The sequence below is a fragment of the Amblyraja radiata genome, chromosome 23, assembly GCF_010909765.2.
Source record: "Amblyraja radiata isolate CabotCenter1 chromosome 23, sAmbRad1.1.pri, whole genome shotgun sequence".
Lineage (NCBI taxonomy): Eukaryota > Metazoa > Chordata > Chondrichthyes > Rajiformes > Rajidae > Amblyraja > Amblyraja radiata.
In genome coordinates this window covers 19,160,805-19,188,657 of record NC_045978.1, presented here as the reverse complement: position 1 = coordinate 19,188,657, position 27,853 = coordinate 19,160,805, and the positions used below count along the sequence as shown (strand labels likewise).

Below are 27,853 nucleotides of genomic sequence, written 5' to 3'. Positions count from 1 at the left end.
ACCTCTGGCATTCCAGAGAAAGCAATCCACTTTGTCCAACTCTAATTCCCCCTATTCCACGCAGCATTCTGGTAAACCTCTTCTACATCCTCTCCAAAACCTTCATAGCCTGCCTGTAAAAGGGTGACCAGAACTGCATGTAGTACTCCAAATGCAGCCTAACCAAGGTCTTCTAGAGCTGCATCATGATTTCCTGACTCTTATACTCAGTGCCCCAACCGATGAAGGCGAGCATACTATGCACCTTCTTGACCACTCTTTCTACTTGTGTTGCCATGTTCAGGAAACAGACTAGAAAATCCTAGTGTGGAGAAAAGGTGTATATAGTACATTGCATGTTTGAAATTGTTGTGGTGTGTGTATGTTACACAAAATATTACAATACTTGATAGCATATATTTCATTATAAATCAATAGTTGCTATTATTTAGAATGTTCTATGCTACAGAACACAATCCAGTTCAAAAAACAATTTGCAAGTCTGTATATATATTAGAATTCTGAAAGATGTTCTCACTGATGCAGCATATTGATTTTTCAATTAAATTAGTTCAACCTACCAGACAAAATAACGTGAAATTCAGCATTTCATGCCTTGATGTCTTGAAGAATACTTGGGTCTTTGAAGCTACTGCAGAGTTGATTTGTATGCATGTCCCGTACTAGTGTGAAGGGAAAGTTTATCTGAGTTAATTTAATGGTGCTGCATGGCAGCTCCTCATGTATGCAGGACACGTTAGTTCATACATTTGCCTCATTCTGGCAAAAGCGATGCTGACATGTCTTAACATTTCTGCTTCTGGTCTCTCTGCTTCGTTGAAGAAAGTATGAATGTTTATGTTAAATATTTCACTTTCATGGTCACATCTTCAAAATTACCCACTAGATCTTGGTCCTTCCACACTAACAGTTAGTGTTGCACAGTGAATTTAACACAGTTATTTATGCTTGGCATTGTCAAGACTATGAGGCAAGAAAATATCTAGTCGTTTTTGTTTTAATGTAATTGAAAGATACAGCATAGAAACACGCCGATCATCGATCATCGATCATCGATCACATATCTTTGGGATGCTGGAGGAACCACTAGGGTCCATTTACAGAAGCAGATAACCTACAGACCTGCACGTCTTTAGAATGTGGGAGGAAGTGGCGCCCGTGTTTAGAATCAAACCCTGGTCTCTGGCTCTTTAAAGAACCTGAGGGGAACATTTTCGCAGGATATATAGAATGAGTTGCCCAAGGAGGTAGTTGAGGCAGGTTGCATAGCAACATTTAAAATACATTTGGGCAGGTACATGGATAGGAAAGATGTGGGTGGATATGGGCTAAACACATGCATGTGGGGCAAGTGTCGATGTGGCATCTTGATGGCATGTGCATGTTGGCCTCATGGCCCCTTTTCCTTGCTCTATGACATTATTACTTTATGTATCCTTTTTTGTGGTGGTATTAGAACATAATTTGTTGTTGCCAGAGAAGTTTCTATTACTTCACAAATCAAATATGCCATAATAAATAACAAGCATTTATTTTTCTTTTCCGAGACTTTCCCCAGCTGGTTTTGGCCACTGTATTGAACTATTAGAAGGCCATTGCAATGTCATCAATTATTTGCAAGAATAATCCGTGTGTGATCAAATCTCTCCTCAGATCTTTGTGATTTCCTGATCCTTGAACGATGACCAGTTTTCCTTTAAAGGCTCTCCCTGTCTCAGCCATTCTTTATGCCAAAGCTATACCTGTTTACTAATGTAAATGCATTTCTCTTAATCTGTCCATAAATTCTCAGGTTGCAATTCACTATTAAAGTCACTATTAGGAATTGTTGGATCCAATTATTAAGATAAGACTGGTATGAATTGAAATTTTGTGCAGTTGCTTTCAATTATCAAGCAGGTATGTTAAGTTTCCCTCCTTGCCTCATATCCTGACGTTAGTAATTCAGATGTATTGCCATTATGATATTAATCCATACATTCCAGGAAGTGCCTGACTTGATCTCTGGTTTCTGAGACAACTCATCTGCACTTAGGCTAAGGAAAAGGCTAATACTTGTGATCACAATTCAGTGGTCTTTGTTAAATGCCTTCAATGGTAAATTAACGTGCAAACACACAGTATGGGTTCATGTCTAAAGAATACACATGGGTCCAAAGTGAATCAATGATTGTGGTCGAAGCATTTTAATGACTTTATTTGTTAAAATGAAGTACAGTTTGTGCATTCTGATTTTTCTTACCTGAACAGGAGTCTATCCTGAAGGGGGTAGTTGCACACTCAAACGTGAACATTTAAGAAATGATGTTGAGGTTTATTTCCAGATTTTTGGCTTGAAATATTCATTCAGAATGTGCAGTTGGTGTCGCAGTTTAAAGTGCAATTCACTCTGGCATTCAGCTGTACAGAATGGGTAACTACAAAATCAGCCCATGAACTGTGCTTCATTATCTTATCTGAGCCAGTTAGTAATGAGGTTGCCACAATAAGAGACAGCTGGAACACGATAGCAGGATAGAATTAGTGAGGGAATAAATTATCTGTGCTTTGCTCTTCCTTGCTGTTTAGTGACCTGTGCTAGAAAAGGCATTTGTGCCTACATTGCCTGAGCACCTATTTCAGTTTGTCCGTCATCTCACTCTTCCCAACTGAAATCGTGCTCTCATGATATAGTTTATGTAAATATACCCACTAGCACCAATGGGCATCTCAGTTTAGTGAGCATAGTTCACAAGTAAATGACACCAGGACTTTCTACCTTTCCACCCAATACTTCCTTCAAGTGAAGATAGAAAAAGTTGAAATGATTAAACTTTTTTACATTTCATAACTATTTTCCTTATCAACTTTTAAGGTGTTATCCAAATCTTCGGACATGACAGAATTTCACGTCCATAATCACGCCTATTTTTGAAAGATATTCTCAGTGTAGATTGAAACACAATAAAATATTGAGCAAAGATAAGTAAGGTGAGACCACACTGTGAGACTAAATTTGAATTGAAGCCCCTCTCTCATATTTAGTGTATATATCTGCAATGTCCATGTCCAACGGCTGCAAGGGAATGTCTGGAATCAGAAACATAACATGCTAACATTCTCTGCTGTTAAGAATTCTTGGCCTGGGAACTGCATTCTGCAGCAATACCAGAAAAGCAACCAACAGAGCAAATTAAATGTGGCAGTGGGCAGATTCAGCCTCGAGTGAATTTTGTGCTAAATCTAATTTAACGGCCTTGAGAACAGTTTCCCTGTAAACGCACGATGCATTCAAAATGATTTTCCAGCAGAGTGCTGTTCAACATAACAATGAGCTTCCGTCCTTGGTTTTATTCACAGTTCTGCTATGTCTCCCAGTAAGCTACATGTTTCTGGTATTGCAAACACTTCATTGAACAATCTTGTGCCAAGCAAATTTTGCCCGTTGCGTTGGAGGAGAAGGAACAAACTTGGAATATGGTTTCCAATTCCTCTTTGATGCTTGCACAAGTCTTCAGTTAAACTGTGCAGGTTGTTAATCTGTAATTTGAATCAAAAGGGACATGAAGACCTCCCCAAGTCCTGACATGTGTTCAACCTGAACATATGAATGAGCATTTTGGAGACTGGGGATGGGTTAACAATGGGTTTGCTGGCTGCTGTGAGGCCACAGCCATCTTCTGCTATGTGGGAACTCGGTTCATGGCATTATGAATTAAATGTCCCAATTTACTCTGCATTGACATGGTGGGTCTGTTTTTATTTAAATATACTGCTGGGCTGACTCATTTCTGACTTACAAGCTGTTCGGTTTACAATCAGTTCTCAGAAGCCCCCCTGTCGTAACCTGGGGTGCACCTGTATTGGGAATGTTTAAAAGGTGCAGTGACACTGTCTAACCCGTTACTCTCAACAAAACACTTTACATATGCGGTGCTTTCAGTTCTGTTTCATTACAAATTGGTATGAAATACATTTCAGTGAAGCAGGACGAGTGCGATATTGCACCATGTAAACAAAGTTGAAGGTTATTGATTTCCCTGTGGCAGCCCACAAGAAGACTCATTTGTAATTACTGCAATTATAATCGTCTCCTTCGTGAAAATGCCTTATGGTCGTGGTGTTTTAGCTCCTGGGACTACTGTTCATTCAAACCAGCTTTTCGTGTTTTCTGGTAGAGAAGCAAAGGGTCTGTTCAAGTGTTAATTACATTTGACATCAGGAGAGTGCAGATGCTGTGAACAACTTGTAGCTCCTGTGGGCTGGAAATCACCAGGTTGTCTGTGAGATGCAATGTTTATGGGAGGGTCTTTGAGATTTTCAACATTGAGTTTATTACTACTGTGATTTAGGGCCAGGCTGATGAAGATAATGGATGCCTTTCTGGGCGTTTATGTGTCACCTAGCTATACTATCTGCAACTAATTGAGGGAGAGGGGGTCTCAGCTGACTATCCTAGAATCTGAACTGCAATATAATAAAAGTTACACAAATGACAATGGTAGCTCGGGAACAACCCATATTGCACACTGTAGGCAAACTAAAGATCTTTTTTAATTTCCTTCAGCTAAATTCCTTTGGTAACTTGATACTTGTGCACCAGCAGAATCCAACTAGAAGTATAGAGTTATATGAAGTAAACTGCTTGTAGAGTAATACCTCTATCCTTTTACAGGAACAGCCCTTTCATCCCACATGATGCCAAGTTAAACTACTCTTCTCCACCTGCTTCTGATCCACATCCCTCCATTCCCTACATATCCATGTGTCCATCTAAATGCCACTTAAATGGCACTATCATATCTGCCTCCACCACCACCCTTGGCAGAGCGTTCCAGGTACACCACTCTCTGTGTAAAAAAAATCCCACACATTTGCTTTAAGCTTTGCCCCTTCCATCTCAAAGTTATGCTCTCTAGTCCTTGATATTTCATGTATATGCCTCTCATAATTTTATATCATCTCCTTTCTACTTTATCCAGGTGCTTACTGTCTATCTGTGTCCGATTATGACAATGCAAAAGGACTGAATGTGAAGCACTACAAGATACGCAAACTGGACAAGGGTGGCTTCTATATTACATCACGAACACAGTTTGATAACCTGCAGCAACTGGTAGTCCACTATTCAAGTAAGTTCAATGACGGTACAGACTGTGATGAAGATATCTTTCCATGTTACAATGGTGCCTGTAAATGGGTGAAATAACGTTAGTGTTGGGCATCTGTCAATGAATTAATTAAACAGCTAGAGTGGCAGAAATAAAACATTGCACATGTCACTGGTGCTCTCTTCACAGACCTTCCATTTCACTGAAACAGTTGTCTAGAAAACAGATCCTTAAGGTTTCTTGTGTCAGACTGCAACAATATTGAATTTTAGAAACAAAGAGCTTGTAACTTAATGAAAACTTATGAACTCGAACCTGCAAATGTCTTAATTATTCAAAAGTAAATATTTGCAAAATTCTCACTTTGCTTACAGTTTAAAAATGAGTGATGGGGAAGTCAGAATAACTAGTAATGCCAGAGTGAAACTCCCAATGAACCATTTCCCTGGAGTCTCATTATAATCTTGAGTGAACCTGTACATGTGTGGCGTGTACATGCCTTTGAGATCTGCAGAACAAAGCACATACATCTAAATAGAATGAGCTGCCATTAGCCTAGCTGCCAACACATCCTCTGAGAGTCTGTGAGGGGAATATTGCAGAAACCTTGCTGAAGAATAATGAACCTATAATACTCCAGGCCTGAGAATAAATATGAGTCTGTTTTCAGCAGAAATTCTTTATGTGCACAAATAAATAAAACAACATACTCTAATGTAAGAAAGGAGCTTGCAAATCTCTAGGATATATGTTTTAATTGAGATATTATTTGTAGCGCAGTACTTGTTGTTTGACGTGTATTGGTATTCACTGACTTACATTTCTTCTTTTGAAATAACTCCTCAGTTTTTAAATATTAATTCTTGTTTCAAGCCCCTTCAAGACGTCACTCTTTCTGTCTGTAATCATGTCCAGCCTTGCGAGCCCTGATTTCCTGCATTCTGTTTCTGATCACAAAATGTAATCACTCCACCCCTTGAAAGTAGTGTCACAGGTTGATTGGGTAGTCAAGAAGACTTTCGGTACATTGGCCTTCATCAGTCAGAGTACTGAATATCGAAATTGGGATGTAAGGCCATAATTGGAGTTTTGTGTTTGATTTCGGTCATCCCATTGTAGGAAAACTGTTATTAAGCTGGAAAGGGTGCAGAGAAGATTAATGAGGATGTTACTGGTACTCAAGGGCCTGAGCTATAGGAAGAGGTTGAGCAGGCTGAGATTTTATTCCTTGGCGTGCAGGAGGATGAGGGGTAGTCTTATAGATGTGTATAATATCATGAAGGGAATAGACAGGGTGAATGCTCAAGAGTCTTTTACCGAGAGTAGGGAAATCAAGAACCAGAGAAAGTAAATGTCAGCAGGTACATGGGAATGCCCAATATTGCACGTTAACCTCCAAGTTGCATTCCATCTTGTCAGGGCTTCATGAAAGTGATTCATCACCATCTTCTGAAGGGCAGTAAGGGATGGACAATAAATGCTAGCCTTGCCAGTAATACCCAAATTCTCAAAGTTATGTAAAATCGTTTTAGGACTTCTTCAAATGTTCTTTCCAAATTCAAGTCTTGATTTTCCATTTAGGCATAAATTGACTGGAGTTTCTATCGGGATTTCTGGTGCTGAGATTGGCAAACCAGATCCATGTCTTAAAAGGAACTGCTGGAGGAACTTAGTGGGTTAGGTAGCATAAGTGGAGGCTGGAGGATGGTTGACTTTACCAGTTGAGAACCTGTATCAGGAACTTTTTCAAAGTCAGTGTGCTCTTAAAGAGAATTTCCAGTGGAGTTATAAAATGTCCAAATCCAAGCTAATATATATCTCTGGTACTTAGAGCCAGACTGTCAAGTTGGTTTGCAAAAAGAAAACACATGGAAATCAATCCAATTTCGAAACAGACGTTGTGACCTTAAGACCAGATATGTGTCCACTTTCCAGACCGTTGTCAGTAGAAACAAATTTGTAAAAGTCAGCATATATTTGTAACTTACAGAACTGTAGACTTGGATTGTTTGACTTTGAAGTACAGGTACTTATAGGCCTTACCTCTTGAAATAAATTCTGAGTAACAAAGCCGCTATTTACCAAAAGATGTGGTTTGACAGACTGCAAATTAAAGCAACATGATTTTTTATTTGAAATATATCCTGAAGAATACCAGAGTATTTTCTGATACAGCCCACAAAGTTGAAACTTGACTGTGCCCGTGTCGTATGATGGGAGCTAGGCAGAGTTTACATAGTATACATTGGACCAAGTGCTTTGAAGGATAGTGATGTATTTATGCTGTGCTGTGGTCTTCTTTTGCAGAGCACTCTGATGGTCTGTGTCATCGGCTGACAACTGTCTGTCCAACCGTGAAACCCCAGACCCAGGGATTAGCTAAAGATGCTTGGGAAATCCCAAGGGATTCATTGCGATTGGAAGTGAAGCTTGGGCAGGGTTGCTTCGGGGAAGTATGGATGGGTAAGAGACTTGGAAATATTTTAGTTAATAGTAGTGGGCGATTTAATTGTGTTATTTGAAAATTTACATTCATGGTAGAATCAAGAATAACTCTTCTAACCTACTTTGTTAGTGTCTAACAGCAATTTTAAATGTTGTCTTTTATAATATAATCCTTAATAATAAATTGAGACCATTTGGATTCTAATTTACTTAATTTTTGAATGGATGCCCAGTTTGTCCCATCGACCTTGGTTGATTTGCCTCAGGCCTTGATTCCTCCTCTGTCCCAGATCCCTTTTGTCCTCAATTCTCCTGTCATCTACCTCTACTTTAAAAGCCCCAATCATCCAGCCTGCACACTCCTTGAGGTGGAGAATGCTGAAGGTTCACCACCTTCTGTGGGAAGAAATTACAATGCATCACAGTTATAAATGACAGCCCTCTTATCTTGTATCCAAGTCTTTGTTTGAAATTCTCCCACCAGACGTCATCTGCACTCAGTATCTTATATGGTTCAATAAGATCACCCCTTGTTCTTTTGAACTTCAAAGATTGCACGTCTAGTCATTTCTGATAGGCCAACTCGCCCATTTCAGGAATTAGTCAAGTGAATGTCTTCTGGTCATTCCAATGCCAATATATTCTCTTTTTTTTTAAATAAGAGAACCAAAACTGCAGCCTCACAAACACTCTGCATAATTATAGCACTTTTTTTATTTTTACACTCCAACCCCATGTCATTAAGGCCTGTATTTCATTTCCTTTCCTGATTACCTGCTGCATCTTCGCACAAATGTTTTTTGCTTCATGCACAGAATTCCTAGATCCTTTCTGTACTTCACCCATTGACCATCTCTCTCCATTTAGATAGTAGTCTCCCATTTGATTGCTCCTATAAAAATGCATAACTTCACATTTTCCGGCATTAACATCCATTTGCAACGTTTTTGCCTTCACCCATCCAATTCATATTCTGTTGCAGAGCGTCAAATAGCTTAATTGCATTTTGCTCCCCCAACTCTCCTTTTGTGTCATCAGCAAACCTGTGCCCCACCCCTTTCTCCAAATGATTAATATAAATAGTAAATAATTGAGGGTCGGACTAATCCTTGCGGAGCTTCAATAGTTGCACCTAATCAGTCATAAAAAAACAGAAGCAGAGATCAGCATTGAATCTTCATTGCTAGAACTATGAGGCAGCAGCTGTACTACCTGTATCTCTGTGCTACCTTATATGTAAGATCACATAAGCTATATAAACTGTGATGGACTTATAAGCTGGTGTAGTTACAAACTTCTGAACAGAGCCTAGACTGCCTGAAAATGTTGCTCTTTGTGGTTAATGGAGGTTTTCACTGGAGCCCTAACTGGTGCTTTTCAAACAGCTTGTTGGCAGTCCTCGCTGACCAAAGGGAAATTTAAATTAAAAAGGAAAAATGCTACAAATATTGAACCAGTCAGGCAGAAGAAAACAGAGTTGACATTTCATGCCCTTGACTGTTCATCAGCACTAGAGCTCCAGCCGTTCTTTGATATACAACAGAAATATATTTCTGAAAAACATTTTGTTAATTGAAATTTCAATATGTGGGTATGTCAAGGTGTGGGTATTAAGATACAGTGTATTGGGAGACAAGTGACACTTAAGGAAAAACATATTTGTAAATAGAAGAGATGTACCTCAGAGACACTGACTTTACAGTGATAACTTGTAAATTGAATGTTGAAGAAGGAACTGCAGATGCTGGAAATCGAAATATTCTGGAGAAACTCAGCGGGTGAGGTAACATCTATGGAGCGAAGGAAATAGGCAATGTTTAGGGTCGATACCCGTCTGAAGAAGGGTCTCGTCCCAAAACGTTGCCTATTTCCTTCGTTCCATAGATGCTGCCTCACCCGCTGAGTTTCTCCAGCATTTTTGTGTAAGTTGTAAATTGAATACTTGTAAACCAAGAACTAGCTGATAAAAGGGTTTATGATCCAGCGGAAAGTGGAGGTGGGGAAGACAACCAAAGAGAATGAAGATGAAAGAAAGTGGTTTTGCTGCAAAGAAATAACATCAGCCTGGAAAATTGTAAATAATCAGTCAATAAAGAAAATTGGTGGAGAACAAATAAAAAGTCTAGAAATATTGATTGTGTAGGAAGGAACCACAGATGCTGGTTTATACCAAGGAAAGACACAAAATGCCGCAGCAACTCCACAAGTCAGGCAGCATCTCTGGAGGGAAAGAATAGGTGATGTTTTGGGTTGGAACCCTTCTTCAAATGGGTCAGACCCATTGAGTTACTCCATCATTTTGTGTCTACCTTAGAAATATTGATTGTTCACTTCACCCTGGAGTCGATAAGGCTGACTCAAAGAATGAGGTGCTGTTTCTGCAGCTTGCATTAAGCTTTACGGAGCATCGTAGAAGTTAGAGGATCGAATTTTGAGTGGGAGTAGATAGGGGATGGAGAATTAAAATGATGGGTGTTTGAAATGTCATGGTGCTTTCCGTAAATAAATATCAAATCCATGGAATTCTATGATGTACAGCAATGATTTGGAGATTTAAAATTGTAATCCTATCGCTAAAAGTTTAAGAGCTTTCATGTCAATTACTGTCATGGCTGGAATGCTTTAGATCAGTGGTTCCCAATGTGGGGCGTACGCCCCACAGGGGGGCAATTTGATTTTTAAGGGGGGCAATTGAGCGCGACTGAGGAGGTCTGGGTCCAAATTTTCGATTTATATTTTTTTGGATTTTCCATCAGGTAAACAAATGTAGTTTATGTTTCTTCAGCTGAAATGGAGTTCACTTTTTAAATGATAAGAATTATATATCACCACATGGGGGGGGGGGGGGGGGGGGGCATCAGGATTTTAGAGGTGATTAGGTGGGGCATGGCCAAAAAAAGGTTGGGAACCACTGCTTTAGATGAAGGCTCTGATAATGACTCCTTGTAAGCACAAGAGGCAGATAGGATCATTTAGTTTAGTTTCGAGATACAGAGCGGAAATAGGCCCTTTGGCCCACTGAGTCCGCGCCGACCAGCGATCCCTGCACACTAGCACTATCCTACACAAATCTTTACTATTTGTGCATGGAGAGAGGAACCAGGAGACAATGAAGAGCAGAAAGTACTTGTGTTACTTTTCAGTTTGTATTAACCCTTTGCATACATTGTTCTTTGTTTATAGGAACATGGAATGGAACAACAAAGGTAGCAATTAAGACTTTAAAACCTGGTACAATGTCCCCAGAGGCTTTTCTGCAGGAGGCCCAGATTATGAAAAGACTTCGGCATGACAAACTGGTGCAGTTGTATGCTGTTGTCTCCGAAGAACCAATCTACATTGTTACTGAGTACATGAGCAAAGGTATTTACATGTGGAATGTTTGTGACTAACATGCTGTTATATTTATCATCACTAAAACAAACCCTGGCATTTTGTAAAACCACTTGCAAGACCAATGCAAATATGAATAGAGTCTGGGGACAAAATAAAGTCTGATATTTCTCCTTCAGAGAAAAAAAATCACTTTACAATGGTTTTACTTTTTAGTGTGATTAGATTTGTTTTCCTTGCAAAATTAATTGGAAATTACGCAATTCCAAGCCCAATTGGAATGGGCTTTTGTAATGACACATCCTAGGGACTACAATTCATCGTATTATGCTCCTTTTTAACTTTGAAGGTATGAGAGAAGGTCTCGCTCAAGTTGACTGGAGCAGGTTATTTGAGGGGAAAGGAACATCGGCCACATTCACCACTCCTTCATTGTCACTGTGTCTAATTAGAGTCATAGAGATGTATAGCAACGAAACAGGCCCTATGGCCCACTGAGCCCATCATGCTACCTATACTGATACTAAAACCACCACCCTGTCTCCAAATAGTACTGTGGGAATATCTTCACCTGACAATTGTAGTAGTTCAAAACGGTGTCTCATTATCTTCTCAAGTGGAATTAATGATGAATAATAAATGCTGACTTGGCAGCAATCAGCACATTCCAAAACTGAATAAATAAAAAATGATAAAGGCTGCATAATTTCTGGTGTTAAAGTGGAATGAACCTTGGTGCTGTGTCTAGATGAGCTGCACCTGGCCTGGGAATACTTGCCATCGATGCTCCGCATTTCAACGAGCCTGAAAAACAAGACTTTATTGTGGTCTGTAATACACCTTTGATAAGCAGACAGCTAAGGATCAGAAAGAAAAATTGTTGAAAGGAATTCCAGCCAAAGCCTGAAGTGTTGTATTCTTGTTTCATGTTGCAGGAAGTTTGTTGGATTTCCTCAAAGGAGAGATGGGCAAATACTTAAGACTTCCACAGCTGGTTGATATGGCTGCTCAGGTTAGTCCTAATGTTGTTAAGAGCTTAAAAGAAAATGATTTTCAATGGTCCCACTTCTGATTATCGAGTCCACACACAAGATTAGTTGTTCAGCCAGAGCTGAACACACTTCGCAGTATCTACATACAGTGGTGTCTGACTTGCGCTTCTTGTGCGTGGTGGTGGAAAGATTGGTGGAAACGGGGCCAGAACATTAAAGCTCTTTCCTTGACCCCAATGGTCCCACCGGCCTTGGTGGATTTTATATAAAAAAGGATATACAATAATGTTTTAATCAAAAATGTTTTATTATTAATGTTTAATGTTTTACGTATCATTCTTAACTGTCACTGTATGTCATGTTGTCACTTGCGGGCGGAGCACCAAGGCAAATCCCTTGTATGTGAATACTTGGCCAATAAACTTATTCATTCATTCACAATCATTAGTATGAGTAATGAACCTCCCACAAGAGACCACAATATTGTGATACTTTACCTGAAATAGCATGTAACCTGTACAACAAAGAACAGTTGAAAGATATCGGGAATAGAAACAGAAAATACCAAGAAACATTCAGCAAGTTGTGAAGTGAGAAACAGAAATAGCACTTTGGGTCACCGTCAGAACTTAGAAGTTATTGTTTCTGGGGGCAAGGAGAAAACAAAACTATTAATACAGCAAAATCTTCCCTGATTTTTCTAGTGCTGAGAAAACTTTGCAAAAAAATATTACTGCCATCTCGAATTATGAATTTGGATTTTTTGCACCCCAAATTTCCATTTGGTTAATTGTGCACCAGCTGTTGGTTAACGAGTGCAGATATCAAAATACCATATTATTTCATCCACAGACTGTGTCTCATTTCTTTAATTAATAAGGTTGATCCACAATGTGCTTTTGGTCAGTTTATTAAAAATATAACTGCTTAAGATGAGCATTATTCTATTCTATGTTGAGGTTTGATGGGTATTAAATGATGTGACAGATTCTTAACAATTATTTGGACATATACCTAGAATATGACTGGCTATCTGAAAGCAAAGCAGATCATTGAAGAGCTTTATTGGGGAGAAGGCAGTCTTGAAATGAGAGAATAAACTAGTGGTTTTTTTTTAAACTGCAGCTGTTAAAAAACTGAATTAAAAACTTAAAGTGCTGAACAAAACTCAGCATGTCAGGCAGCATCTATGAAAAAAAAATGATTGCATTGCATTGACCGTCTCTGGAGAGCCGGGGAAGTGAAAAAATAAAGTGTTTTAAATGTTTTAAAGAGGGGAAGGGGAGGAGAGGACAAAGCACATATTATTGCTAGGGTGCTGACCAGTGTTGCCCAGAAGACACAATGCTTTTGGAGCCATCTAGTTAATAAGTAAACAAAGGCAGATTAAGAACAAAACTTTTTTTTAAACAAAAGAACATACTTGAACCGTGAGTGGAAAACAGCAATTGCTGGAGATCAGAAATGAAAGAGAATGCTGCAAACGCCCAGGAGAAGGGCAGCACCTGTGGGAAGGCAAAGACTGAGTTAAGGTGGACGGCCTTGTATGAGAACTGGCCACGCCTGACACAAACTGGAAAAGCTGGTTACCTGAAATTGTTGAACTTCATACTGAGGAAAAAAATATTGCCTGAGGGATCGTTGAATGGTGATGAAACCATTGCATATAAATAATGACTTTCTCCTCTGACCTCAAGTTGCTCCTCTGCTGTAATGGGAAGAATGTACGACAAGAAGATTTTAGATTATTTTCTATAAGCATTTATGGTTTTCTGCTTTGAAACTGTGGTAAGATGATAATAATAATAATAATAATAATAATAATAATAAACTTTATTACGGACTCAAGGTCCAGACAAGGGGCAACATTACATTAAAAATGCATTGCATATCAAATATCATAAATATATATAAAGTCATGGTATGTCACATAAAAACATCATAATTTATATTTAACAAAAACCCACAATGCTTAAGTTAAAAATCCAGATTAAAAGATGATCAATGTCCTACAACGAGACAACGATACCAGTGTCTCCACAACTGGGATTCGTAGTGTGTAGTGCTAACCCTTACATTTGAAATTTACAGAATGGGCCACGCACTGTGACTTGGTGATTTATGTAATTTATCCTTTAATCAGCTGAGTTAAATTTAAGTTTCAGTTCTCTGAAATGCACCTGGAAGATAAGAACCTGATTCCCAAAACTTGATTGCACCTACATGTAAATAAATATTGTCACATTCATTTCATATCAAACATTTTGCCCATAATTGTACATACAGTATCCTTATTGAAGGAGGAATACTTTGGTTCATTTGTTTCATGTTCCAAAACCTTACAAAAGTCAACATAATTCTAGACCACAAGCCCAGATCCTGGGAGGCAAATAACATGTGATACGCCTCTGTTGTTTAGCCTTGAATTCAATGGTATGTTCATTCTGATTTTACAGATCTCAGCTGGCATGGCCTATGTGGAAAGGATGAATTATGTTCATCGAGACTTGCGAGCAGCTAACATTCTTGTGGGTGAAAGCCTTGTGTGTAAGGTTGCTGACTTCGGCCTGGCTCGACTGATCGAAGACAATGAATACACAGCCCGGCAAGGTTAGCACTGATCAATTAATGACTAAGATGATTCCAAGCAACGCCATTTTAGAAATATCCTGTCTTTTTTTTTTCTTTTCTTTTTTTTCCTTTTTTTTTCCTTCTTTTTTTTCCTTTTTTTTTTTTCAGCCACACACTGAAGTCTGACAGTTCATACAAAATTAAAGTGCCTGGGCTTTAACCGGACGGACTGCGTCAAGCAACAGTTGCTTCTATATTGACAAGTATTCTATGTTATTTTGCATATTGATTTGCGAGCGTGGGTGGTGAGCTAATTCCAGCATGGCTGCAGTTGATCATGCAGCATGTTCCTAAACATCATCACTTTCTTTCTCCTGAGCTACTGGAACTGATTTAACAACTTACATTTTCATTGACTGTGCCATTTCAGAATGTGGTTTTGTATCAGTATCAACATGCAAAGTATTGAAGGATTTTGATATTTGGCAATATAGTTCACACCATCTTTTCATTGTGGTATTGGTCTGTATTTATGTAGTTCTAATAATACAGAGATTAATTTTTTTAAAGTAAAACAGAAAAAAAAGAAGAAAAAAAAAAAGAAAGAAAAAAAAAGAAATATCCTGTCAATAACTTTTTTTCCCCCTGGTATCAGCAGAGTTCAGCATGTGACAGAACTGTTTCAGGGTTTGCCATTCATGTTTTAGGACAATTCTATTCCCATCCAGGGTTTAAAAATTTAGAGAGAGATAATTGTTGACCATCTCGGATGCATGCTCATCACATATTGACGTATGATTTAATGAGAAGAATGCATGATGTTTTATTGATCTTAGTTCCGAGCCCCTGTAATACATCCTCATCCAAAACAATGTAAAATTTCCATTGCCTGGTCCTTCCTCAATGAGTGAGTTCCCCACCATGCATCCAGTTACAAGCACCTTTGCTCATTGTAGCTACTTGAAATAGCCCAGAATTTGCAGTTGGAATGATGGGGGGAAACTTATGAAGTGTATCATTGTTATGCAAGAAACTGACACTAATTTAGGGATTTTCAAAAATGAATGATTTCAGTGTAATTGTGGAAAAGGCTGACAATAAATTTATCAACCTTCCAGCTATAGCAATAATAACTTGAATTTTTAATTTAATATAACATTGATTTCAACTATTTCAAGTATTAATTGATCCAAACTTGTGCTTCTTTGCTCTCGGTTTGTTGTCTTTGGGAATTTTATAATGAAATTGAGTACTCTTGTCATCCCAATGGCAGTAATGTTGCTGGATGTCAGAATTGATACTTTTGAATTAACACTTAATAATAATAATAATGGATGGGATTTATATAGCGCCTTTCTAATACTCAAGGCGCTTTACATCGCATTATTCATTCACTCCTCAGTTACACTCGGTGGTGGTTAGCTACTTCTGTAGCCACAGCTGCCCTGGGGCAGACTGACGGAAGCGTGGCTGCCATTCTGCGCCTACGGCCCCTCCGACCACCACCAATCACTCACACACATTCACACACAGGCAAAGGTGAGTGAAGTGTCTTGCCCAAGGACACAACGACAGTATGCACTCCAAGCGGGATTCGAACCGGCTACCTTCCGGTCGCCAGCCGAACACTTAGCCCATTGTGCCATCTGTCGTCCCGACTTAGCAGCAGCTAACATCAGAAAAGAGGAAGTCAGCATCACAGAGATCACCAGATTTTTGTGAGCAGTTTTATGTGAGGTTAGCTGATTGCTGCTCACCACAAATTCAGGCCAATTCTCATGGATACGAGATTGGAGGGGGAGATTTAATAGGAACCTAAGGGGTACCTTTCTTCTGGAGGGTCTATGGCACGAGCTGCCGGAAGAAGTAATTGAGGCAGGTACTATCATAACATTTAAGATACATTTGAACAGGTACATGGATAGGATAGGTTTAGAGAGATATGGGCCAAGCTCGAGCAGGCTGGACTAGTGTAGATGGGGCATGTTGGTCAGCATGGGCAAGTTGGACCGAAGGGCCTGTTTCCACGCTCTATGACTAAAACCAGTCCTATCCCATATTTATTTCACTTGCCTCTTTCTTTAAACCACTTCCTATCATTTTGACTTTGTGGAGCTAAATCACATGCGGTTGGTTCACATCCTCAATGATAAAGCAGAATTTTTATTTCCATTCATCCCAAGGCTATGGCAAGATTCAATTGATAAAATCATACATTGCTTTAAACCACAATTTCATCTTTTAGCAATGATTTGATCTTATCAAGATTTCACAGTGTATTATGAACTGAATTATTAAAAATCTTGTGGATTCTACAATTGTATTTGATATTAGCTCAATTAATCTGAAAAACGTCGCAGGTGATATCTTTTTGGATAGATTAGGTGGTGATGGATGAAATAAAAGGAATTGCTGGTTTCCAGTAAGGAAAATAATCTATTTATTGAGAAATAGGACACTGTCCTTTTCCTTCAGCCCTGATGACCTTTAACTTGGCTCCTCGTCTGGAATATTTAATACAAAATCTGCATATCCAATCATGAAATCAATTAAAGGACTAATCTTTATTTTGAAATGTAGCTGCATTTTTTGTCTTTGTTACAAATCAACAGTAAACCCTGCGAATGCTCAAATACCAGTGTTTAGTTTAGAGATACAGCATGGAAACAGGGCCTTTGGCCCATCGAGTCTGCACCAACCAGCGATCCCCGCACATTAACACTATACTATCCTGCAACACTAGGGACATGCCGGAAGTGGCGGCGCTGCCTTGCAGCTGCGGCTCGCCTGCAGTCCGTTTGTCTTTTCTTTTTTTGTCTTCTTTTGTCCTGTTTTTACAGTTTATTTCGGTTTATTTAGTTGTATATGTGTGGGGGGGGTGGGTGTAACATGTTTTTTGACTCTTCCTTCGGGGGGGATGCGACCTTTCATGCCGTATCTCCCGTCTCCGTCTGCGCTGAGGCCTATCGCGGAGCTGGCGGCCTCCAACTGCGACTGACCTCGAGGCTCCGGAGGCAGAGCCAGGACTTACCAACGCGAGGCTGGCCGACTTCGGGGCTGTAGTTGCGGGGCGACCAAACTTCCGACCCGACTTTGGAGCCTCGGAGGCTCGGCCGCAGGCCAGTGGACGACATCGTCGGGAGCTCACAGGGTGGTGACCTGTTTTTCCGGTGCTCCCACAACTACAGCTGCGTCCGCTGGACTGGAGGGCGGCAGCTTCGGCAGCTTCGACCGCCCCAGGCCGCGGAGTTTGAACCGGCCCGTTTGCGGAGCTCGGATTCAGCCGCGGGACTTGCTCACCATCACCCGGCGGGGTCGCAATATCGGAGGCTTGGATTGCCTCGGCGCAGAGGGAGAGCAAGGAGGGAAGAGACAATGACTTTGGGACTTTAAACTGTGTTGAGTGTTTGTTTTGTTATTATTCTATGTTATGACTGCAGGCTAAACCATTTCGTTGCACTGAAAAGTGCAATGACAATAAAATTGAATCCAATCCAATCTACATATACAGCAAGCCAATTAACCTACATACCTGTACATCTTTGGGGTGTGGGAGGAAACCGCGAAAACCCATGCAGTCACGGGGAGAGCCTATAAACTCCGTACAGACAGTACCAGTAGTTGGGATCGAACCCAGGTCTCCGCTCTGTAAGCGCTATAAGGCAGCAACTCTACCGCTGCGCCACAGTGGCCGCCCTTAAATGCCCAGAGCATTAATAATTGGGTGCAAATTGGAATGTGCACCAATTACCTGGTCTTTAGGTCTGCCGAGCTGTTAGACTGAGATTCAAGTTCTGATCTTAATCTGCCCTAATTTGGCGAGTCGAGACGTTAGGTTGTACAAAATTCTTTATTTTAAAACGAAATTAAAGTAGTCACCTGCGTCGAGATAGACAGTCAAATGTTAACGATGCTTCTTCTATTCACATGGCGCTAGAATGAACGTTTACAGAAAAAACCCGCGAAAAAGCTCCCGCGCTCATGTGACCGCGCCAGCCAATCGCGAGGGTTCGCTATTGACAAGGCCACCACTACGTGCCGCTACACTAGCATATGTGTGTTCTTCACACTGACCTTGCTATCTTCCAAATCCTTCTCACCAGTGAACACAGATGCAAAGCACTAGTTTAGTACCCCACCTACATCCTCCAACTCCAAGCATAGATTCCCTTCTTTATCTTTGAGCGGCCCTACCTTTTTCCTGGTTACGCACTTATTTTTAATGTACGTATAAAAAACCGTGGGATTATTTTCTTAATCATTCTTACCAATGACAGTTCATGGCTCCTTTTGGCCCTTCAAATCTCCCGCTTGAATTCTATCGTACTCTTTATATTCCGCATAAGCCCTGTCTGATGCCACCTGACATATGCTTCATTTTTCATCCAGACCAAGTTCCCATCCTTATCCCTCATCCTCACCTGAACATGCTGATCTGTCACTGTGGACTAATCCGATAATATCTGCTCCCAATCTACCCTCCTAAACTCCTGCCTAATGACATTGTAATCTGCCTTACCCCAATTAAGTACCTTCCCTCAACATCCACACCTGTCCCTATTCAAAACAATCTTAAAACTTAAGGTTAGACACTGAGTGCTGGAGTAACTTATGGAGTCAGGCAGCATCTCTGTAGAAAATGGGGAAAAAAGTTGGGATCCTTCTTCAGATTGAAAATCGGGGGTTGGGGTGGGTTGGGAAAGAACTTGGAGGCTAGAAAAGATCTGGACAAATCATGGCCAGCAACAGATGACCTCAGATAGACACAAAATGCTGGAGTAACTCAGCGGAACAGGCAGCATCTCTGGAGAAAAGGAATGGGCGATGTTTCGGGTCGAGACCCTTCTTCAGACAACCTCAGGCAGGCTGGTGATCTGGTAGGCTCATTGTTGGCTAGGGGAGGTGTGATCCCATGAGGGATACAGTGTGACGAACTTTGGAACCGGTAAATGACTAGGATGGAGGAATGGGGCAAGGGGGGAGGGGAGGGGAGTGGCGTGTTAGTAGAAGTTACTTAAAAACATCACATCATATTACAAAATCATACTTCCAAGCACTTCTTCTTCTTCTTTTGTGTGGCATGCACAGCCTAAAGTTGTTGGACAACTTGTGCTATTTGATCTTCCGTTTGTGCATGTCGAGTTGATTGCATTAGTCGAAACAGGGCGGAACACGTGAAGGTTGCAATCTTCCACCCCATTACAAGCACTGATCCAGGCTCTAAGTTCATCAACTTTATCCACAATACTCCTTGCATTAAAGTGCTTCATTATCCCCACATTGATGAACCTCTCCCTGCCTGTCCTTCCTTTGAGACTTGCTTATCATAACCTCCACTTTCTCATCAGCCCTTCCCTTTGCCGACTGGCTGCTCTGGTTCCACCCTCCTGCCATTCTAGTTTAAACCCTCCGGACTAGCATTGGCTGGAGAACATAGATAGGTGACATTTCAGGTTGGGACCTTTCTTGAGATCTTCAGATTTTATTCAGCAATCTGCTGTTTGCCTGCAGCTGTCAAAAACAAAAAAATGTACATGTTTCCAAAGCAAAATGCTGCAGTTATTGAAAGCTGAAATTGAAAATGATGGAAATACTCAGCATGTGTAGAGTAAGAATACTGACGTTAATTCTTCATGCTGATGACCATTTATCAGTTATCACCTGCCATTAAGTTATTTTAAATTCTTCTAAATAACATTTTATTGGTGGAACAAATATGTTAGGGGAGTGTAATTTAGAATTTATGAGTAAATAAATGTGTGGTCTCTACGTTAACCTCATGGGCATTAAACTAAAATATTCTCTAGTGGAATAAATAAGTCTTCCATATTAGCTCAATCTCGAGAATCGCATTCTACCATTAATAAATCCTTATACAGTTACCATTTCCCTATTAAATCATTTGCCCTTACGGTGTGGTTAAGGAAATATAATTGAAGAAAAATATAAAATTTGCTGCTGCATTGTTTTATAATTATTTAAGTGGTCAACAATACAACACGGTGTAATTGCTCTCAGTAAATTTCTAACTCTGTACTAGTTTACTATTGTGCAGGCAAAATATGAGTTGGCCTCATCATTTTGTTTCTTCATTTACACTTATGTGATGCAGGTGCCAAATTCCCCATCAAGTGGACAGCTCCGGAAGCTGCACTGTATGGCCGTTTTACCATAAAATCAGATGTGTGGTCATTTGGAATTCTGATGACTGAACTCGCTACAAAGGGCAGAGTGCCATATCCAGGTAAATCTTGAAACACAAAATTAATCTACTGGTTAGCTGCATATTAAACAATAGTCTTGGAAAAACACAGCCAATATGCTCTTTTGAATACAATAATTACAAATGCCAAGTTCCCTTGTTGATATTAACCTGATTTGCCAGTCTGTGTAAGCCAGCAACTTTAATGAAAATTCTGGAAATACAGGATTCTGCGCTTTATAAGTGGAGGCATGGAATATAAGAGCTAATAAGAGTTAAAGTACATCTGGAGTATTGTGTCCCATTTGGTGTACTGCACTATAAGAAAAATGTTATGGCTTTGGAAAAAGAGCAGAAGGGATTTTACCAAAGTCTCAAGGGAGGAGGAGCTTTGATTATGTATAGAGGTTGTGGTCACTTTCCTTGAATGAGAAGTGGCTGCAGAAGAGTTTGACACAGGTACTTACATTCAGAAAGTCTCCAGAGAGGAGATAGAGACTTCTCCTACAGGTCGATGGGCCAAGAACTGGAGGACAATGATTGAACCTGGGTATTTTTAAGGTGGGGATTGACAGATTCTTGATTAGTTTAAGTGTCAAGGGTTATGGGGGGGGGGGGGGAGGCAGGCAAATGGAGTTAAGAGGGAAAGATAGATCAGGCATGGCAGAACAGACACGATGGGCCAAATGGCCTAATTCTGCTCCTACGACTAATGAACTTATGAAAATTATTAGCAGAACATCCACAAGTAACATGAGGAGTAATTTAATGATATAACAAACAATTGGGGCTTGCATTGTACTGTTGGGAGTACTTATGGAGCCAGATTCAACTGTAATGTAATCAGGCTAGATATATACATGCACCAATATAATTATCGGGGTTATAGGGAGAGGTTGGGGAGTTGTGTTAGCAGGATTGGTTCTTGCATAGGGCCTGGTCTCAATACTGCTGTAACCATTCTATGATTCTATGAAATCCCACTTAGTTGTTATCATCACTACATAGATACATAGACAATAGGTGCAGGAGAAGGCCATTCAACCCTTCGACCCAGCACCACCATTCAATGTGATCATGGCTGATCATCCACAATCAGTACCCCATTCCTGCCTTCTCCCCATACACCTTGATTCCGCTAGCCCTAAGAGCTCTAGCTAACTCTCTTTTGAATGCATCCAGTGAATCGACCTCCACTGCCTTCAGAGGCAGAGAATTCCACAAATTCACAACTGTGTGAAAATTTCAGCCCACCTCATCCATGCCGTACAAGTTGCCCCATCTAAGCAGGTCACATTTGCCTGCATTTAGTCCACATCACTTTAAACCTTTTCTATCCATGTACGTGTCCAAATGTCTTTTAAATGATATACCTCCTCTGGCAGCTTGTTCCATCTACCCACCACCCTTTTTGTATAAAAGTTGCCCCTCAGATTCCAGTAAATCTTTCCCCTCTCACCAATGTCCTCTGATTCTTGATTCTCCTACCCTGGGTAAAAGACTGTGCATTCATCCTTTTAACTCCCCTCATGTTTTATACACCTTTATAAGATTAGATCCTAGGTTTGAACGTCCTAGATTGCCCAAACTTCCCCTGTAGCTCAGGCCCTCAAGACCTGACAGAAATATTACTCTTTACAGCTTAATGATATCCTTCCAATTGAGAGCTTCAATTGAATGTTATTCTCACTTTTCATAAATTCATATATTTTAGCAATGATCTAAGGAAAGACAAAAATCAGCTAAAGCTTTCAGTCCTCTGCCATCCTTTACCATGAACCTTCCTGTGTAAATCTTGGACTTAAAGTGGAGCAGCCTCCTTTCTGATGTCTCTTCTTGTTTGCACATTCTCATTTGTCAAGGCATTGAATAATGGCACTGATGACTAACTTATAAGCCAAGTAATAAAAAAGAGTGCCATTAGGAGAGGAAATGAAAGTTACTCAGGGGGCAAACGCTTCAGGAGATTTATCATAGATTACAGCTAATATAGGCAAATTGGGCAAGGAAAGACCAACTAATCCATTAGCCTCTTTACATTGCAGTCATGATGATTTAAACATCATGATTCACAACACAACCACCACCCAATGATCATGTCACATCCTGTCTCTGACTGCCTGAGCTAACTGAATAGATGTAAATTTTAAACCAGACTTAATGTTATGTTTTTAGCTGTAGATCATCACTTTCCTAATATACCCAGTTGCCCACTGCACATAAAATTGCACAAAAATATCTGCTTTGGCATCTTGTAGTCGGTGGCTTTCAATTTAATATAATTGTTTTTAAGTTGGTAGCTTTAACAAAAATATTATGGCATTATAAATTCACAGGTTGCACATCAGAAGTAACAACTTAATTTGAAAAGGAGTGTTTCAATAAGTAATGCCGTGGTGTGATACCCATTCATCAGTACTGTGACATGCACAACAGCAATTCAGACAACACACATACCCACACCATCAGGATTCACCTGCCTCTTTTGCACCAAGATCTGGGTATCCCATTGGCTTGTTCGTTACCTCAGAAGCACAGAACCAGTGTGTATGCCATGTTGGGTGGACCTTTGACTGGGTTCTTTTCAAACAATTAAAAAATGCATCTGCTAACATCTTTACCCCACTCTCTCTCTGGCCCTCTCCCCCTCCCCCTCCCTCGACCCTCCCTCTACCTCTCAACTCCCCTCCCCCTCCCTCTCTGCCGCCCCTCCCTCTCTACCAGCCCTCCCTTTCTACCCCCTCCCCTCCCTCTCTAGGGAGTGGTGAGTATTGGGACCTATGGGTGAGTGGTGGAGTATTGCATTTGGGAACCAACCCTCCCCTGTGGCGCCACGCGCCCCCCCCCCCTCCCCCTCCGCGTTAGGAGACGCGACCCAACGGGTCCCACTTGGTCTATTAATAATTAAAGATAGCAAAAGCTGAAAGGCGGAAAGATTTTATTGGAACCTGAGGGGCAACTTTTTTACACAAAGGTTGGCTGGTATTTGGAACGAGCTGCCAGAGGAGGTAGTTGAGGCGGGTACTATCTCAACATTTTAAAAAACATTTGGACAGGCACATGGATAGGATAGGTTTAAAGGGATACGGGTCCAATGCAGGCAGTTGGGATTAGTGTAGATGGGACATGTTGGTTGACATGGGCAATTTGGGCCAAAGGGCCTGTTTACATACTGTATATTTCTATACCTGAAATGGTTTTTGATTTAATTTTGAGATCAGGGTTGTATAATTTGAAAATAATTAATAATCAAATAATCTAATCAAATCACATATTTGTTTGATTGCAGATGGGAACAGTATTTCTTGGTCAGATTTCTCAAATTGCTGTCATTTTTGTCTTTTGCAGAGCAGGAAAATATTAAGGCATCTGACAAGAGGCAAAAATAGGGATGAGTGTCTAAAAAAATGCAAAAACCTTCACCTCTTATTCTTGTCCATTTCTTCTGATTGACAGGAATGGTGAACCGTGAGGTGTTGGATCAGGTGGAACGTGGTTATCGAATGCCGTGCCCACCTGAATGTCCCGAGTCTCTCCATGATCTCATGATTCAATGCTGGAAGAAGGAGCCAGAAGAGAGGCCAACCTTTGAGTATTTGCAAGCTTTCCTAGAAGATTACTTTACTTCCACAGAACCTCAATACCAGCCTGGTGAAAACTTATAGGCCCAGCCATTACAGGCAGCATCCGAGACATTGTGCAGTTTGAGAATGCAAAAGGTCCCTCAGCCCAGCTGCACGCAGCCTTTAAATCTGCTTAATAACTGGAATGCCCACGCACTGTGCACTAACTCGTTTTTGCATATTGTTTCTCAGTGTATAGATAACGTTGTTTCTGAGGCACTCTAGATACTTAATTTACATTTCAACACCTGTTGATGGCTAAGGTTCTGACGAAAGAGGTAATCAAGAATCTCCTTCTGCAAACAAAGCCAAATCACCAGATAAGAATTAATTTTTAAACGATCTCTAAAAATGACCGTCCCTGCTATAGTTTACCTAGAGAAACAAATGTGGAATAACTTTACAACAGAATTTTCTTTAGTTTTATAGATTTGGAAAATATTGCTCCAAGGATTAAAAGACACCAAAAGTGCATTTGGTGCTGGATTACTTTATCTAGTAAAAAACAATGTTTTTATCTATAATTTACTTAAATGGAAATTGCAACATCATAAAGACATTTTGCACATTTCTGTTTTATTATTGTTGGTAACATGCCTTTGTTATCGTGATTATTATTTATATTTTTAATCCATATGAATTGTAGAAAAATTATTCTGATTAATATGGTGGTCATACCTAAGCATTTCTGTGTTTTGTGTCTTCCCTGTGGTACTTTGATATGTATATAATGATTTATTTTTTTTGCTGATGAGAGGAGTGTAAACATTGGTTCAGCTGCCATCTTTTATGACTTGAAAGAGCAATAATGTGAACAAGAAAATGAAACATTTTGCTGTTTCTTAAGAATAAAAAGTGAATTGGCAGAGCCTGCAGAGATGGTATTACACTAAATGGTTATAGCAGGTATATTAGGCAACAGTGATGCTTGTATCATAGTTTCAGTTGTATATGTGTGCAAACCCAACCCATTGTAGTAGGTTGTCCTCAGACTGTCCTCTGGTGGCCAAAGTGAATATGAAATTAACAGTTCTGTTTTCCAGACAGAATTAATGAGGTGCCAAACATGAATGCTTATTACAAATGCACATTTGATTCCACTGGATGTACGAAATATTTACAGAATACTATGATAAAAATCTTTCCATTGCGAATAAACCAGCCTCAATAAATATTCGCTTTGTTTCAAGACAAGCGCGTACATGTTTGGCCATTGTTATGTGAATGTTCAGAAATACATTTGTGTGAAAATCCGTTTTACTGGAGATGTTAACACATTTATTTTAAACCTGTTAATAGGTTAAAAAGGAATTTCATACAATTCATAAATTATTCAGCACTAATATTTGCAAAGTGGGATTTCAAGGCCCTGCATTTTAAGGTAATGAAAGTATTTTTGCACAGGCTGTAACATATATTCTGTTTTGCACACTACAGCAGGATTGCATGACAAGTTTTTTTTTCCCCCATTCCCTGCATAATGTCTGGAAACATGCTTCACAAAATGTTGAAAACGGTTTATTTTACTTATAATTGGCTGCCTTGGAGATGGGAAGTGGCAATTTACCTTTAAGATTATCTTCTCATTGGTGGCCAGGTCAAGCTGTGGGAGTCAGATATGGTAATTGAGGATCAATAGACACTATTGCTTTAGGGTACAAAACATATATTGGATTGGACTGAAATAACAAAGATCGGTTAAAATGCCATGGGGAGGATCATGGCTTTATTGAATGAATGAATATGTTATTGTCACATGTGACAAGTCACAGTGAAATTCTTTGCTTGCAAATAGTCGCCATGTAAAGAGCGCTTACAAAGTATGCGCGCCAGGTCCCCCTTGTTCTCCATCCCCGCCCTCCTCCCTCACGGTGGCCCCCCCCAAACCTGGTTACGGCTCTTTATTAAATCACCATCATTGTATGTGCTGTATCAAGGCATTTATAACATTGGATCCAAAGGGTTTTTATAAGTACCTCTATGGGCAATTGTTAATATGCTGAAGCTTGTGAACTAGTGGCAACATTTTTGCCACCATTGCTAGCTGTCTTCTCTAAAGAGAAAAGATAACTCAAGCCTGTTGGAAAGAACAGGCAATGCCTTTAACTATTTAGATGAGCACAAAGATGGAGACTGATGTGGTGAAATGTAGAGAAAAAAAAGGAATGATCCTGTCAAAAATATCCCAAATTCTTCATCATCAACTGCATAACCTTGGCTGTTAACTCTTGCAAAGTGAATTTTAGAAAACATGCTAATGGCAGTTTAGCCTGAACTGCACATTCAGGCTAAACTGCCATTACTGTGTTTTCTTTTCTGGCTAATTGGAGCTATCAATAATCACTGCATGGAACTTTAAACTTTGGAAAAACAGGCAAGAAAAGGTAGAGCTGAAAAATTCTTGTTAATAATCCCCTGTGAATTCCTAATGAGTGTGAATAATTATTTTTTGCAAACTGAATTTGTTATTCATTAGCAACTACCTGTATTTTGCAATGCCTCTTATAAGTCACTGGCCTATCTCTTGTTCTTCTCTCACTGTGATCAAAGACTGTACAGAATCTTAAATATGCATTTGGAATGAAGCAATGTGTGAGGGAAAAGAATAATAAAGTTTCTACTGAATAGGAGTGAAGACCTCCCATATATTGGGAATAAATTCTAACTAGCTTGGGAAATTAATGTACGTAAAGACACTGAAGTCAGACGGTGGCGCAGGTTCAGTCAGTCCTCTGTATATAATATAAAGTATTACAACATTTTAGGGCAAAAAGTATGCAGCTCAATTTTTTTTAATTTCCAGCTGCATAAATTGGCAAAACTAAAGTGTTAATTTTAATAATTTCTCTTTGAATCTCATTTTTTAATGCCTATATTACCAATATTCCATGTGTTTTCTTTATTGAAAAGAATGAATTGTGTATGTAATGTTTTGGCTACTATGGTACTTCGGATTTATGATGTACACATTCTCTTGGCCTGTGCAAAGAATATATTGATTTTGAATTCTGATTTAATTTTTTTATAAAACAAATGCGACCTTTGCATTTTGAAAACCTTAATAATACTCACCTTTGTATGTATTTCCACATATTTCTGCTGTGTATAATTATGTCCGGGTGTAAGTTCTTTTGTATTTTGGGGAAGGGTGGGGAGCAAGTTCATTTTTTTTGCAAGTTCGTGTTCCATTTTGTGCAATTAAACAAAATGATTAAAATGCAGTGAAGTTATCATGGCATTTTTGAAAAATGCAAATATCATAATGTTTTCAGTCTGATCATTGGATTAACGAATTATCCCCGCTGAATTCTCTGCTAAATTTAACGAACATAAGGTAGGAACAGGAGTAGGCCATTTGGCCCCTCAGGCTTGCCTCACCATTCAACATGGTAATCTACCGCAGGCCTTATCTTTCTTATGGCCGTTCCTCATAGTCCTTGGGGTGGGAGATTGCAACCTTCACGTGGTCCGCCCTGTTTCTAGTTTAAATCTTTTTATTTGAATTTTGAATTTAACAGCAATTTGCATACATACAATGATAACAGACAGTGATAATCAGGACATAATTGTACAACAGTATGTAAATGACCCTCAAAA

General features: G+C 39.7%; 1 protein-coding gene across 4 annotated transcripts in view; it reads left to right on the top strand.

The window, feature by feature from the left end:
- src (SRC proto-oncogene, non-receptor tyrosine kinase) overlaps positions 1–27,477 on the top strand; it is a 141,092-nt gene extending 113,615 nt beyond the window's left edge. For all 4 annotated transcript variants that reach the window (XM_033041660.1, XM_033041659.1, XM_033041662.1 and 1 more), the window contains 7 exons: positions 4,962–5,111; positions 7,398–7,553; positions 10,719–10,898; positions 11,804–11,880; positions 14,317–14,470; positions 20,544–20,675; positions 24,090–27,477. In XM_033041660.1, the coding sequence (XP_032897551.1) occupies positions 4,962–5,111; positions 7,398–7,553; positions 10,719–10,898; positions 11,804–11,880; positions 14,317–14,470; positions 20,544–20,675; positions 24,090–24,298 (1,058 nt within the window). In that variant the 3' untranslated portion in view covers positions 24,299–27,477. The remainder of the gene's footprint in view (positions 1–4,961; positions 5,112–7,397; positions 7,554–10,718; positions 10,899–11,803; positions 11,881–14,316; positions 14,471–20,543; positions 20,676–24,089) is intronic.
- Positions 27,478–27,853: the final 376 nt, after the last annotated feature.